Genomic DNA, 16,952 nt, shown 5'->3' on the forward strand with positions numbered 1-16,952 from the left:
TGTTGAGAAGCCTTGTTGTAGATTAGCACAAATGAAGACCAAGGCACATTTGTATGCAGTGTAACTAACCTAAATGACACATTTGGTGATGAAATATTTTAGAATGTAGGCTTGGTTGTTGACATCTGCAAGCAAACATCTCCCTAGAACTGATAATGATCTCTTTCTCTTGAGGTCTCTCCTCTAGACTATGCACAATAAATATCCCTGTGAATGTTGGTGCTGTAGTATTTATCCTATGCATGATAATGCTTTAAACTGAGTCGACAAATCTTTTGGCCCAGCATAAGGGTGTGAAGAAAATGTTATTAAATTTCACAGCAAATCAGTTCAAATACAACCTTATGACCAATGTGGCCACACAAGGAAAAGTCCTGTCAGAAATAAAGTTAAGGGGTTTTATTACAAGCTCAAACTCAATGTCACGTAGACAATTCTCAAGACAAAATTATAAAGATACTGAATCACTAAGGAATGACCAAGGCAAAGGAAAGGATTCAAACAGACTAACATTAGCACAACTAAACATTCAACAAAAACAATACAGAATATTAGAAGAATCTCCTGGCGTACAGAAAATAAGCTCTGTTCAGTTTTTACAAACATCAAGACACATTTAAATCATCCAAGTGTAGCTAGTTTGGGCAGGGGAAAAACCCTACAGATTAGCCAATCAAGAATTAACATATGCTGGTCTAAACATGTGCAAAAAGGCAAAAAGGACAAAAAGAATTTGGAAAAAGGAAATCTGGGGTAACAGATTACTAACTAAAGTGTGCAAAAAGTAAATAAAATTGGAAGGCATCAGCATTTCAGAAGCTCGGTCAAGGGCCTTCTTCTCGGGATCACTGGAAAAATCACAAAATCTCAATTAAGCGTTTCAAAGCGACAAGGGTAGAGAGGACTGTACCTCTGAGAGTCCATAGGGTTCCACATCTAAATGTAGGCAAAAAGAGATGTCACAAATCTGTCTGAGAAAGGGTAAGATGATTCGTCAGTCCATCACTCCATATGACGTAAAAGATGTAACATCCAATAGAAATTGATCATGCCACACAGGCTGCAATATAGCCAGAAGTTCCCACTAATAACAGGTAGAAAACATTCCATCTGGTCTCATCCATGCGACTTTGATACTTTTTACATACGTTACCAGTACACAGTTCTGAATGTAACAGATTCATGGACAAATTCACAAACTCTCTATGCTTAAAACAATAAAATATCTATTACCAAGCTAGCTTTCTCATGAGAGTGGAATCTGAAAGAAAGGTTCACGTTAACACGAATGACTAAACATTTTCTGCACAGTCACGAAGCAGGGCCTTGCAGGCTTCACTTATTCTAATGCGATGAATTAAAACCTCACATTCATCTATGCATTTAATACACATTTAGCATTTTAACCCATAATTAAATATTAATAAGCTACCAGACTTATTCATGTTTTAATGCATTTAAAACAAGGAGTCTGTGAATTCTTTCCTCTGATTATAACACATTACTATAAACTCTTCACTTACACATCAACTTTTAAATGACTTCTCATGTAAATCTATTATCATTTTAGTACACGCCATTAGTTTACATCATGAATTATAACATAATTAGAAATGTATTATTAACATTTTAAAATGAAATCTAAACACTATACTAATTAGTTTTCAATTGCTAACCTAGAGTGAATGTACATTAGTATGGTTTCTCAGTGCACCACTTTACAACTAACCTATCATTACTTTGCATCGGACTATATAAGGGAAGTTTTCTCTGAGTGTTGTGGCACTTACTGCCTAAATTCACTATACACTAGTCTGAGTGGTGCTCTACTAGGGTGAATACCTCCAAAAAGACCCTATACTCCAGCAAAAAAGAGTTTTTTTTGCTGAGAACATATAACATTACTCATAGGCACTCAATCAACTAGTACAATTATCCCAAAACATGTTAAACCTGTATTCTTTCTATGCATAACCTCACAAAATATTATAACATTGAAATTGAGTCACTAAATACACAGTTATAAATCCAATTGTCTATTCAATGAACAGCTCAAATTTATTGTTTAGTTTTATATGGTACACGTATGTCCAAGCAATAGTCTTCTTGAGCCTCATAGTGTAGATCCAGATACCAATCAATCAATAAATCTCCATCCACGTTACAACAGTAATTTCATGTCCATTAAAAATAATGTTCCACGTGGCACAAGCTGACAGTTAAACATCCATTGGCTTATCTGTTCCACGTAACAACAGCCAACACGTGTCTCGTCAGGGAAATTTTCCCTTTTGACTTCATCAGGGCTACAATAACATACAACACAAAATATTAATTAAAATGGCTCTTCACTTTTGTTCACATTACACTGACCATATGGTGTTATGTGGGTGACAAAACACACTTTAAGTCCACATTAAATAATAATTTATCTTAAATAATACTATCTTTAAAGGAATGTGATACTCAGTGCCACAATAGGTGTGTAACTATAATTCCATATTATTAAAAAACTTAGGGGGTCATTACGACCTCGGTGGTCTTTTCGCAAGACCGCCGAGGTACCGCCGTGCTGAAGACCGCCAGTGGTGGCGGTCTTCCACGCCGCGTATTATGACCGCTGGCAGCCCGCCGTCCTTTTTCGTACGGAAAGCCGCCAGCAGCCATACTGGTGGACGGCGGGAAAGTGGAGGTTGCTCAGCCTCCATCGCCACGTCAACAGAACACCGCCCACTGAATCACGTCCCATGATTCGGTGTGGCGGTGTTCTGGTGACGGTGTGCTGGTAGCGGAGCTGCCCCCATGGATCCCGTCCCCTCCCGGAGGATCAATGGACAAGGTAAGTTGATCGTCCGTTAGGGAAGGGGGTGGGGGGTGTTGTGTGTTGTGTGCGTGCATGGGGGTGTGCGTGTGAGAGTGTAGAGGGGGTGAGTGAGTGAGTGTATGCATGCGGGGGTGTTGTGTGTATGGGAAATGTGTGCGGGTCGGACGGTGTGCATGTCTGTTTGTATGTGTGCAGGTATGTGTTGTGGTGTATGTGTGCGTGTAGGGGTGTGTATATGTGCATGTTGGGGGTGTGTGCGTGTAGGGGTATGTATATGTGCATGTTCGCGGTGGGGAGGGGGGTAGTGCCACCTTTGGGGGGTGGCAGGGGGGCTGGAGGTGTGGGGGGAAGATTCATGGGGGGTAGCGGGGGTGGGGGAGACCCATATCAGTGCCAGGGAAGGAATTCCCTGACACTGATAGTGCCTACCGCCGTGGATCTCATGGCGGTTCCCAACCACTTGAGATCCATGGCGGTATGCAGGCTCCTGATACCGTCTGCGGTCTAGTGACGACCGCCGGGCTGGAGACTGCAATCTCCAGCCCAGCAGTCTTCACCGCCATGGTGGTCGAAATGGTGAAGTGGCGGTTGACCGCGGCAGTTATAATTCAATTTTTTTTTTCGCCGGCCTGTTTGCGGTCTTACCGCCGCTTTACCACCGACCGCCAGGGTTGTAATGAGGGCCATAGTGATAAAGTTCAACAGTGTCACAAAATAAGAAATACAAAATTCCCCTCTAAAGACATGCATACACCAGTGAGTAAGTCATATTTAAAATTACACTGACCTTCAAATAAATGAAATCTTCATATCCCAGTTTAAAACATATTTTACAAATACTTCTTGGTTCACGACAGATAAGCCCCCAAATCTGGGCAAAGAGTCTGCTCACTATACCTATAACACCAAATACTAAATCTAATTAGTATATATATTCCTATACCTGAATTTTTATTTAATCGCCCAATATCAATGAAGCAAAGTAAGCCTATAGAATCCAGTTATCAAAAACTGTACATCACCAAACATCACCTGCTAAGTGCAGTTACTCTACTGTCATTGTATTAATGAAAAGACTAATAATATTCTAAATACTCTAATGAATACAAACCCTCTCAACATTATCGTTGGTTAGAAAATGAATGTCCTCAGGTAGTTATGTAAATACTAGCTGATCACACTGCCAGTAGAACTTTCAGCAACACTCTAAAATTAGAAACGATGCTCGGAGAGTAAACCGGTAGCCTAATCTATAATAAGCATCTGCACCGTCTCTAAAATTTAAGCATACGCTCAAATACAGCTTACTTTCAACTTTTTTAGCCGTGAGCAATCTTATTCCCCATTTTCCACGCGAGTACGCTCTAAATAAACAGACTCTGTGGGCATTCGCTGTTTAAATACATTAGTGACGTGAGTGTCACGTACACTCAATTACACACTAGTTCAAGTCCTACATCGATTTCCTCAGCTCTCTGTAGTACATAGAGATAGAAAGAAGGCTATTACAATCAATTGCATACTAGTTTCAATCCTACATCGATTTTTTTCCCCTGTAACTCACAGAGATAAAAAGGGGACTGAATTGCCATGTTATCATTGAGTAAATAGTAAAGTATACTTACCAGCAACACCAATGAATACTAAAGTGCGTTTGCCTCAGTAAAGACAAAAATCCTATATAACCAATTCCGCACCTATCAAGCTCTTGAAAGTAAGTAAGACAACACACACCAATCTCTCCCTCTTAGTATCCATCTTGTAGGTGTATCCATGTTATTATATAGTGAATCTAATGGAATTGACACTAGTCAAAGTATCTTGATAATAAATACTCATATAAGACACACATTTAATATAAAATGTGTGCGTACACCCAGTGAAATACTCATCCTTAGAATAGTCAAGCCTCTATGTTCCCAAAAAATATTCCAATTCATGATCAGTATTTAAACCCTTTTCTACCGCCTGCAGTTTCATTATCCAAATGGATTCCTTACGTTATTACTTTGGATAACACAAGCCATAAACCAGAGGTCTTCAAACCGCGGAGTGCGCACTCCCTGGGGGGCTGTGGCTGCATTCCTGGGGGGGTGCAAATGACAAGTACTTTTAAATTAACATGGCCTGGAATCACAACTTGGAAGGTTTCCAGGCTGTCTTCATTTGCATCCAGTCTTTGAAGTGGTTAAAAAAGCAAAAAATGGAGGATCTCGTAATGTGAAAGAATGTATTTCTATCTGATTAGCTAAACCTGCATTTATATTTTGTTTAAGATTCCTGTATTATTTTAACTGAAAGTGGAAAAACAAGACACTTACAGGATATTTTGTTCCTTTTAGCAACCTGGAGGCAGGGTCAAAAAGGTGGCTAAAAAGAACAAAATATTCTTTAAGTGTTTTGTTTTTCACTTTCAGTTAATTGCATATAAAATAATACAGCAAACTTAAATGAAAAATAAATGCAAGCTAAACTAATTGGATGGAAATACATTCTTTACGTAATGCAAGAACTGCAGATATGAGTAATAGTTAATTGTGTATTTATAGTGCTACAAGGTCTCAGCGTGGAGCAGAAATCATTATGAATATGCAAGTCAATATTTCAAAATTATATTATTCACAGTGTAAGGTAGACTGCCGCTAATTGATTTGGGGACATATTTAAGAGCCCCTAGTGCCACCTTACCATCATTTTTTTTTATGCCAAGATGGCGCTGAAGTGGCTTTTTCCATGCGCCAGGTTCATCGCGCCACTTTGTAACCCCTCGTGCCACATTATGCCTGTGCCAGGCATAATGTATGCAAGGGGGAGGTGTTTGAAAAGATTACTTTGCTTCATTTTTATCTGCATTTTTAATGCCTGCTCAGAGAACGCGTTAAAATGAGGCTCCCATTGTTTTCAATGGGCCTCTGGGTGGTTCTCAGGATTAGCATTAAAATTGTTGACGCTAATCCTGCAAAGCGACAAACTAGCATAAAAAATGTTGACGCTAGTTCCCAAACTGACGTCATGGTGCACCGTTTCTTAAATACGGCACACACATGGGGACTTTGGGGGGGCGCTAAGGTAATCTATACCTAGTGCAAACATTTGTCTCACAAAAGTACACTTTCTGGAACTCAGTTTCTAACAGCCTTACATTATGTATCAAAAAGAATAACTCATTGTCCCCATGAAGCCTTAGGTGACTCCATCAATTAAAGCCTAAACTGGCCTCCAAGCAGCCTTTCCATTTGGGGGCACATTCAGAAGCCCCGTTGTGCCACTAAAGCATCACTTTCATGAGTCTGCAGTGGCCCAAACTACAGAACCATATCTACAATGCCATGTAAAGTCACCTTGTGTGGCTTTTCTTGGCCATGTAGATATGGTGTGAGACAACGCAGCGCAAGTCACACTGCATTAGTGAGGCGTGCCATGGACGTTACAATGGGGGTTCCCATGTAACACCCATAGAATTTAACACATTTCCAGATTTAGGAGAAAATGTAAACCTCGGAAAAAGACTATGCCTCCCAGGGGTAGCATAAGGGAGGCGCAACAGGGAGAAATAATAATCATTTCTCCCTATTTTTTCCTCTTTCTATGTATGCTGCGTTCTGCAGCACACAGAGAAGGAGGAAAATCGCCTCCATTTATTATTTTTGTGCAGGACGGTATCCCGTCTTGCACAAAAACAATCCCCACAACGCAGACACCTTTGCAACATTGTGCAAGGGTGCCTGAATTGGTGCATGGCAGCCATTTGTGTGCTAACGTAGGGGGAGACAACAGAAATGCTCCGTGTCTTGTAGATACAACACAATTCTGCCCTTTCTTGGTGGCACAGGGCATGCAGCAAGGCACCTGCTGCGCTGCCGTGCACCATGGGACTTGTAAATATGCCCCTTGGTGTTTATCCAATTGTACACATTTGCATTCTTTCAGGTAGCAGGCACCCTAGTGAAATGCCTTTTTCTCCCTTCCGAGCTTCACAGCACAGGAGAACTCCTCTCTACCCCCACCGTCCCTTTACTTTTACGCAGAGGCACTTGAAGGGCTACCAAGACTGTTCAGGGATGGTTGTGTTTTTAAAAGAAAAGTTTTACAAACTGCTTTTGTAAAATTAAAAAAAGCATGGGGCATGTGGGTCCCCATAGAGCCGTCCACTTCGACCTCTTTTTATATGCATAGGTCCTTCAAAGTGAGTTGAGGGGGTGGCAGGGAGAAGGCCAGTCTGGTCACATTCAGACAGAGCGCTCTGATCATCTGGAACCCTTGAGCCTCAGAGTAATGGTCAAGAAGAAAGAGGAAAGTAGTGAGATCCTTGGATAGCATCATAGAGATAGTCCAGAAGAAGTGGTATATTGGGGGTCATTTTTTTAGATTACAAATGATAGAGACAGCTTCCTTAGAGAGATGCCTTGAGGAAGGTGTGGTGTTTTCTTTTTTTTATTTTAGGTGCAGTTGCATTGGGACCTATTTCTCACAACAGCCCACTTGTGGCACTTAGGGGCAGATGTAGCAAAAAAACATTTTGCGAGTTGCAAATTGCGAGTAATAGCGACTCGCAATTTGCAACTCGCAAAATGTTATGCAGAAAGGTGTCTCAGACACCTTCTGCGACTCGCTATGGGGTCGCAAAGACCCACCTCATGAATATTAGTTTGCGACCCCATAGCGAGTCCATGCACTCACAGGGATGGTGGCTTGCTGGAGAGAGCAGACCACCATGTCTGTGACTGCTTTTTAAATAAAGCAGTTTGTTTTTTTCTTTTTGCAGCCCGTTTTCCTTAAAGGAAAACGAGCGGCAAAACAAAAAACTTCCAAAACCATTTAGTTTCGTTTTTTTCAGAGTAGGCAGTGGTCCATAGGACCACTGCCTACTCTGAAAAGATATTTTTTTTGGCATTCCCTTTTGCGAATGTGTTACCATCCACTTCAAGTGGATGGTAACTGCGAGTTGGTTTGCGACCGCATTCGCGGTCACAAACCAACTCAGCATGGCGATGCGGTCGCAAATAGGAAGGGAACACCCCTTCCTATTTGCGAGTCGCAGCCTCAAATTGCGAGTCGGTACCGACTCGCAATTTGAGGTTGTGCATCGCGTTAAGCCTTTTGTGCCTCACAAACTGCGTTTTTCGCAGTTTGCGAGGCGCAAAAGGCTTCCTACATCTGGCCCTTAGTGTTTTTAGTCAATTTCTGTTTTGGTTTGATATATTTGTACTTTTATATGTCTCACATATTGAATGGATTATGAGCTACAGAAAAATACCGTACTTTTATATGTCTCACATATAGAATGGATTATGAGTTTCAGAAAAATACCCCTAAAATAATCTAATAAATGCCGTTCCAGAGCTCACCCCAGTCCCTCCCACTCTCCATATTCTTGTCATACATTTTTAGAGGGGGGGGCGATTTCAAAATATTTTGCCTGGGGAGGGGGCTCAGAGCAAAAAAGTTTGAAGACCTCTTCCATAAACTGTCACATGTAGATGATCATTGTGACATGAGGGACAGTACTAAAATTTCTGCTACACCATTGGCTTCACCATTGATGATGCTTATTGGTCTGCATGAGCAGAGTTTGTTTTTCTTCCTCTTCTTGTAAACTGAGCACATGATGGAATTATGTCAAATGTTCAAGGAGGTGATGTATTTGGTACATAGGCTTGCAGCACTAGAATCCACCATTTATGAAAAAACTTAAATGATGACTAATTAAATAAACAAATAAAAAAAAAAAATTGGCAAAAGGGTACAACCAGATGCTTTTTCTTTATTTAGGGAGTTAGGCAGTAGCGACACTAATATATTCAGGACAAAACCTTTTTATCACTGTCCTCCAGATTCGTAAGTTGTTTGTTGCTTTTCGTAGAAGGTGGGTCATGAAGTTGAGCAGATTTCATATGATATGGCTCCTCAGTGTCTAGGGCACCCTAACTATTTATAACGATTCACCCAAGTCTCTGCTTTAAGGGTTCAGCTTGTTGCGTCTTGGTGTTGAGCGGAGCTTGAAGTTAACATCTTTCAGAAGTTTCTGTAATCTTTCTTTTGTTGCCTTCTCTGATTCCTTCCAGTTTTTCATACAGGTGTTCCCTTTTTTGGTTTTGAGTAGTTATTTGTATTCCGTCTTTAGTTTGTTTTTCTGGCTGTAGGCCTGCTCATAGATATTCCTTTAATTCTTGATCAACCATAGTAAGGGGCTGACAGAAACACCCGTCCACCAAACTCCCGACAGGATAGTCACCACTGTGTGGTCGACCTCCCTGACGGCCTCATTATGACTTTCCCACTGGGCTGACCGCAGAAACCATGGTTTCTGCCAGTCAGCCCAGTGGGAAAGGGGTGGCAGCATTGTTGCAGGCTCATAATAGATCCAATGGCAATGCTGCCACACGTAGGGGGCACCAGCACCCTCGAAATGTGCAATGTCTACACAACAGACAGTGCGCATGTTGAGAGTGCTTGGCAGGGGGATCTCTGCAGTGCCGATGCCACAAGCGTGGACAGTGCAGGGCCTCCCCCCCTGTCCCTCTGCACGTGTTTTTCTGGCAGCCTTTTCATGGCGGTGGTACTGCCACAAAAAGGCTGGCAGAGAACAAGGTTGTAATCAGCAGGTCAGCGCTGACTTCAGCACTGCTCTGGCTGACTACAGCCTGGACCGCCATCAGCCCATCAGGATCCGAGATCCTGGTGGGGACGGCGGGAGGTTGCCGAGTCTGCCCGCCAACCTCGTAATATGGTGGTCTGAATGCCACAGCTGCCAGATTCGTAATCTGCCCCAAGGTCTTTTTTCTGATTTGTGAATTATGCCTCTTGTTATTATTGTTTTATAGTATGTTGATCTGAGAACCTCACAAAATCATTGGGATATCTGTGAGTTTAATGCATCAATTGTTGGCATGTTCCACTTCTTCAATCAACAACCAATGGTTTAGTTTTCTCTCTTTGTTAGGGAGCATTAGTTATTTTAAAGCTTAGGACCGCCATACATGACTCTCTAGGGAGTACAAGGGGTACCCCTGGTGATGGACCTGGCCCTTTTTACAGGGTCTGAGCACTTCACCACTCCTAATCGGTGCTAAAATGCACGTGCTCTCCCTTCTAAAATTGATATGATTGACTTACACCTGATTGGTACATTTAATTTACCTTTAAACCCCTTCTACAGTGGTATTCCTATACCCAGAGCCTGTAAATTGAATGCTACTAGTGGGCATGCAGCGCAGCTTGCAGCAGCCACAGAACTAGCCTCTCAAACCTGTCTCAGGCCTGCTACCGCAGGGCCTGCGTGCGCAGTTTACTGCCACAAGGACCTGGCATCTAAATATACTTGCCAGGCCTGGACCTTCCCTTTTAATACATATAAGTAACCCCTACGGTAGGCCCTAGCTAACCCTATGGGCAGGCTGCTGTGGATGTAAAAGGAAGGACACATGTCTTTATGTACTACATGTCCTGGTAGTGACAAACAGCCTATCTAGTTTCTCACTACTGTGAATGCCACCTCTCTCATAGGATTGCATTGGAAATGCCCTAATATATGTCTAACTGTATTGTCTAATCTATGAGGGGTGGCGTAGGCATGTTTGGTATGGTTGGAATGTAGTGAGAAATGCTGCTTACTGGTGTAGGTGGATTTAATATTACCATTATAGGAATGCCACTTGTAGAAAGTGGGCATTTCTCTGTGCTTATGTCCCTGATGTGTTGCAGTTTGCCTCCAATCCACGTCTGGAGCAGAGTGACAGTTGGGCTTTGTGCATACTTTTCAGACAGCCTGTACACACGGAGGGTGGAGGTATCACAAGAGTGCATCTGTATATTGAATGGTCTTCCTGGGCTGGGAAAAGGAGAGGCGGGGCACACCTGCATTTGTAAAGGCTGTGCTCTAGTCTCACACTAAGGGCTCATTTACCTCCCACTGATGTCAGGAGCCAGTGCTGGAGGAGACAGGGGACATTTCTAGAACCGATTAGTGCTGGTTGGAACTCCTTCTCCACCTTTATGGAGGCTGCACAAAATGAGTATAAGTACAGGGGGCTGCCCCCCACATTGATAGAGCACTTTTGGACTGGGGACCGAACCTCTGCCAGAGGGACTGCCTAACTGCGCACATGAGTCATCTGGACTGCTCTTCTTGTGTTGGCTTGCTGCCTGATGTTTGCTAGGTGAAATAAATGATTCACCTGGATTGCTTTTCTGCAGTTGACCTGCTGCCAACTGCTCACTGACTTTGGGGTTCCCTCAACACTGTTGGGCTGCCAGGAGGAACCACCACCTACGTAGCTGTGCTGGCCTCCTGCCTTGCTATTCCCAACCAGTGTTTTCTAAGGGGCTGACATGGGGTTAATGTTGACCTGCAACTGCCTGGTTCACTGTGTGCCCCTGGCCCCTGCACTCTGCGTCTTGGGAGTGCCTCACAAGTTTCTGTTCCTTTAGCGCGTGAAGAGCACTTTATGTGCAACAACGTGGGAGAGCGCTTCATCTGGCGTGAGCAGATACAGCGCGTGAAGAACGCTACCATGCCTGTCTGCCCGGGTGCCCCCCTGGATCTCCCCAAAGAAAGCGAAGCTGAGAGGAACCTGCCGGCAGCCTCTCAACTCAGTGTAACAAGGCGCGTTCTCCTAAGTGCCCCCGGTGCACCAGTAGGCCTTGCACAGGCCTTCCCTCCTAGAGCACTCCACCGCCGTGGCCAGAGTACTGGAGGAGCGTCACAACTCCGCACCTCCTGGGCCTAATGAGAGCAGAGGGTGAGACGGGCCCCCGACGGTAAGGTAGCTGCCCGCTGCCTGGAAATCACCTGTACCACTAGAGAAGGGCTGCTTCCTGAGAGGCTGCCACCTGGCTGAGTGGTACGTGCGGGGAAATCGTGAGGGGCCTCCCCACTCTCAAAGAAGGTTTGCTGGGCATTCAGCTTTACGTGAAGGGGGATCCCGAGAGGTCTCCCCGCTACAGAGAAGGCTACACGTGTATTGCTCTTTACTTCTCTCCCCACACCGTAGAATTATTGGGGATTGCTGGGCCTTGTTGTTTTGGGCTAGCCACTCGCGGGATGGGCGTAAGGCCTCAACAAAGGCCCCGTCACGCTTGGAGTCACTTTACTGCCCTCTTGTATAATCGAGGCACAGGAACCCCTACATGGACGGAGTGGCCCGCTTCCCACCTTATTCCTAAATAATGCCCAGATACACTGTGATTTTCATGCAGGAGGGACCACGGAGGGGTTACCTCGGTCATTTTTGTCCCTATCACCAGGATATGCATATGCACACTTATTTTTGTTGAGCATGATTTTATGACCTGGCTTATGAGATATGTCGCTTTTTCCCTCATCTGGTGTGGCTCCTGCCATAAGTATCTGGTGTTCTATGCTATGTGATCCTTTTATTTCTATGATACTGAGTTTCACTGTAGTGACTGCTCCATATGTGCCATACTTATGCAGCGATTTCCTTTAATTATGTTTTTCTCCTTACGTGTGCCAGATGGGAGTGTTTCATTTTATGTGCACTCTTGATGTCTTGGCCTCTCTAATAATATGTTTATCCTAACCAGGGCATTGTGGGTGTCTGACCTATGCCATATAGGAATGTTTCCCTTCGTGTGTTCATGAGGATGTCCTGTCACTCCTGGTAGTATGTTTATTCTGACTTGTGCATTTTTGGTGGGAATGACAACCTGACTACTGCTTGTGTTGCAGAATACCAGTAACCTATGTGTTTACCTGACTACTGCTTATTTTTACAAAGTACTAGTAACCTGTGTGATGTTCTGACAACTGCTTGTAGTTTATTAGTGTATTACTGATACATGTTGTCTCTGGTCAAATTATGTTTTATGTGTTACAGTTTATTTTTTATATAACTTGTTGTTGAGTATCCTTTTGTGGTGTATTTATTGTGTCCTGTGTGTTGTGCAAACTCTTTACACATTGCCTCTTGGCTAAGTCTGACTGCTCGTGCCAAGCTACCAAGGGGGAGAGCAGGGGTTATCTTGGGTGTGTAACTCTTTTGCCCTGACTAGAGTGGGGCGGTTCTGTCTGGCTTAGGTGCATACCCGAGCCAACCATAAACTCCGTTCTAACACCTGGCTTGCCCCTTGCGACCCCAAATACTGTCTTTGTGATCCCTGGCCTCAGGTGGCAAATTAAGTGCCAGGAACACGGGCAGCTGCTGATCCTTATGGACGTGCGTTGAGGCTCCACTCTTGTTTTCTATCAAAGTTTTATTACACTAATAGTAAATAACGTTATGCACTATTAGTGTAATTTAAATGGAGTACAGTTAGCTGGAATATGCTCTTCCATGGCAGCTCAGTTAAGTAAAAAATGCTTGTAAATGTGTGTTGCATGTTTGTGTGTGAGTGTTTATGTGTGAGAGAGTGTATATAAGTGTGAATTTGTGTGTGTGCGAGTGAAAGTGGAGGTCAAAAGGCATGTGATGTCACTTCCTCTACCCTTAGCATTTTCGTGAATTAACATCCATGTCGATAGGTCCTTCTTTTCTTGTCTGATTTAGAATACATCTTTGTACTGACGATGTTGTCTCTGAAAACGCCCAGAGATAAGCAACTAGTTTTGCTTTGCGTTTCAGCTGGGCAGAGTGTACATCACAAGCATGTAAACGCCTGCACCCACTCTCCATTAAATGAAGTTGAATGCTTAAAGTGATTCAATATGTGTAGAGGCCATATTCTTCAGAGTACCGAGGAGCCACTGAAGGAAAAAACATCCTAAATAGATTTGAGCTATAAAAAAAAAGACCTTGGGTTATTTATCTTTACTTACTTTCATACATATTCAAGGGAGGGGCATCTCTGACAACATGGGCTTCTGGCAGGTGCTCAAACATCTTTCCCAGCAAATGCAAAAACAACAAGGTGATGGATGGAATGCTTTATTAATCTCAGACACTGGCAATAGTTCCGGGCATTTTTGCATTTGTTGTTTTTGCAAACATCTTTCCCAGAAAAATATTTCCATAGCGCCAGGCTCTCCGCACGGTTATTTTGTTCTAAGAATGTTAGGTTTTTTAATTCCTCAATGTCATCTGTCCTGAATACACTTAGTAAGCCTACCACAATATGGGTGAACTCCACTATTCGTGTACAAGGGGGTTATTACAACTTTGGAGGAGGTGTTAATCCATCCCAAATGTGACGGGTATACCACCAGCCGTATTACGAGTTCCATAGGATATAATGGACTCGTAATACGGCTGGTGGTATATCCGTCACTTTACCGTCACTTTTGGGACGGATTAACACCTCCTCCAAAGTTGTAATAACCCCCCTAGTCTCCACTCTGATAAATCAGATGCAGATGCACAACTGCTTAATACTGAGCTCAGCAGTATTATCATTTTTACAGTTTCAGCCATGGGAACTGTGAAATTTGCAAGCTTATTGTTATCAAGTCCTAGATGTCAAAGGTAATGCAAAGATCCTTTCTCACCCAGAGAAGAAGGACTGAAACTAAACCCCTCGCTCTTTCTTTTCAGGATCCTAAGCAGCTGGTATCCTGCATCGATTTCAGATACATAACAGATGCTTTGACAGAGGATGAGGCCTATGGTGAGTCAGTGCTGGTGATTATGCGCTACTGCACTATTTTACAGTTTACACGGCTTTACAGATAGTCTGCTCATAAGTGAAACTGTGTTTGGGCATGTGGAATGTGCTTCAAGGATGCTTTAGGAATTTGAGACTCGTAATATTGTGATGTATGTTTTGTTAACAGGCCTATTCTATTTATGTTCTAGAAATTCTTAAAAACGGCAAACAAGGACAAAAGAAAAGAGGTATGTTAGAGTTATGTAGGATTTCCACTACTTTGTCAAACATCCAAGGCTAATTATTTGTCTCTGTGCCATGTGGGGGCAGCATATAGGATTTTTTCGTGATCGCATTTTGTTAAAATCATGTCAAGCATTTTGTGGAGAGGAATCTCCTGCTGGTTATGAGTTTGATAAGATATCCTTGTGAATCTGCCCCTAGTCCAGGGCCTCCCTTCCAGCCTCAGTTCTGTTGCAAATATGGTTATTTACAGTGCTTAATTTGAGCCAGTGGTTTCCAGTGCTCGGTACCGGCACTTAATTGCTGGCTGTTGACAGCTGTCACAAGGTGGCGCTGTTTTTGTAATTTAAAGATGACCAGAACGTTAGTTGTTTACCAATGCAATATACTGTAAAACAACTCAAACCTGCCACCCAAGCCATTCTTATAGCTTTGGGGGCATTGAACAGTATGAATTGTCACACTTCTAGCAGTGTAGGAGTTGTGTAGGTACTGTCATTGGCAGCGTTGACAGTGACAGTATGTAGTGCATGCTGAGGTGGCCTCCTGACGAGGGCCCTGGCACTTATTTTCTTTGCAAATTAAGCACTGGTTTTCTAGAACATGGCCACAATGCACACCTTCTGCATGATGAAGGGATCCATAAGGGCCTAATTAGAAAGCTATCTCGTTGAAAAAGAAATCACGAGACATAAATGGTAAGAAGTATTCCTTTGTGTCACTAATGACTGCCAGACTTCCAGCCATGTGCCATCCAAAAACCTGATTTTGAGAGTTAGAATGATTGGCACATCTACTGACAAGGCTTCGCTTTCTCCATCTCTGTCCCAATAAAGATCTTGCATCAGACCTGACACCGGGGAGATAAAGGCTGCAGGTATAGGGTGGCATGGAAGTGTGCTTCATTGTGGCGCTTTAAGCCAGACTCCACATGCAACCAATGGGATTATATGTCCTGTCCCACTGGTAGCTGGTCTCAGAGTAATATGATCTGTACTGCCCTGCTATACTAATCGGTTCTGGAGAAGCAGATCAGGGGTAGTGGATTAGAACAGGCCCTCCTTCTTGTCAGCATGATAGGATTGGGAGCAACTCAGGGCACCTACTCTAGTTATGATTATTGGTCGAGCCAGGTGATAGGATCCTGTTTGCAACTCAGGTATTTTCCCCTACCTCGTGAGGAGTCATGTGCTTGATATCAAAATGGGCAGTCAGATCACTAAGGCCCATATAAGCCATCAGGGAGCATCATGTTCAAGGCCCTGGAAACTCTGGTGTACCATTGATGCTCAGTAGCAGAGAAAAGCCTTTTTTTGTCTTACCTACTTATGTCCTAATGGTGAAGTATTTTCAAGTAGACACTCTTTTGTAGGGTATTTCTCCTTACTTGTACTGGATTTCCATTTTTTAACCCATTTTTTAAGACATGTAACAAATTTGTGGCCCAGTCAGCGATCTGTTCACTTATAGGACCCCTTCCTTCCTCCCTGTCTACTGCTCCAGTGTTCCATGTGCCAAATTGTGAGGGTAGGTGTAGATGTCCATAAGGCAGCTCTACAAAGACTGTTCTGGGAAATTTCACCAGGAGATTAGTAAAAGGGTATATCAGGTGTGGTAACATTGCCATCTTTGCCAGAGATATTCTTCCCATCATTGACAGTAAAATTCTACACAGCTGAGATTACAGCCTTAATGTTGCCACTTATAATGTCACTTTCTGAATGAGAGATTCTGATTCTCAGATTCTTCAAAGTTTGTGGTTCCCATCTAATGAATTCATGAGCAAAGTTTTCCTCACCTTCCTGTACCCCATGGCAGTTTAGGGAAAATGCAAGTTTTGGACCATTTTACCTACAGCCCTGACATCCCGCCAAATTCCTCCAGGTCAGCTGTTGTTGTTTTACGTTTTCACATCCTTCACAAATATCAAGATGTCATCTGTAAATAGGGAGCCAGAATGCATCACCTCATATTTAATACCCCTTTATCTTGCCACTTAGCATTCATCACACTTGCAAAAGTTCACATAGCCACTGTGAAAGGTAGAGGTGACAGAGGACATCTGTGGCCAGTCCCCCATACTATTTAGAAAGACTGAGAAATTGAGTGTCTAGTATCGATCCTGGAAGTCAGATAAATATATAACAAAGATATCCACTTAAGATCCCTGAGCCTAACATCATATTCTCACTACTGATAAAAGATATCATTTGCTCAGTGTGTCAGAGCTAGGAAGCTGAACAAGGCTTCTAGACGAAATTGAAAGTGTCCTCTAAAACTAGTATTCAAAGGCATATTCTGACCTGACACAATTCCATTATGGTCTAGGTAAAGTAGGCTTGGG

General features: G+C 43.1%; 1 protein-coding gene across 1 annotated transcript in view; it reads left to right on the forward strand.

Moving 5' to 3' along the window:
- The window catches only part of ENOSF1 (enolase superfamily member 1), a 289,050-nt gene that overhangs the window by 163,926 nt on the left and 108,172 nt on the right, over nt 1–16,952 (forward strand). Inside the window, exons 6-7 of the mRNA XM_069219981.1 lie at nt 14,314–14,386; nt 14,575–14,613. Coding sequence (XP_069076082.1) covers nt 14,314–14,386; nt 14,575–14,613 — 112 coding nt within the window. The remainder of the gene's footprint in view (nt 1–14,313; nt 14,387–14,574; nt 14,614–16,952) is intronic.

The sequence above is a fragment of the Pleurodeles waltl genome, chromosome 2_2 (assembly GCF_031143425.1).
Source record: "Pleurodeles waltl isolate 20211129_DDA chromosome 2_2, aPleWal1.hap1.20221129, whole genome shotgun sequence".
In the NCBI taxonomy this organism is placed as follows: domain Eukaryota; kingdom Metazoa; phylum Chordata; class Amphibia; order Caudata; family Salamandridae; genus Pleurodeles; species Pleurodeles waltl.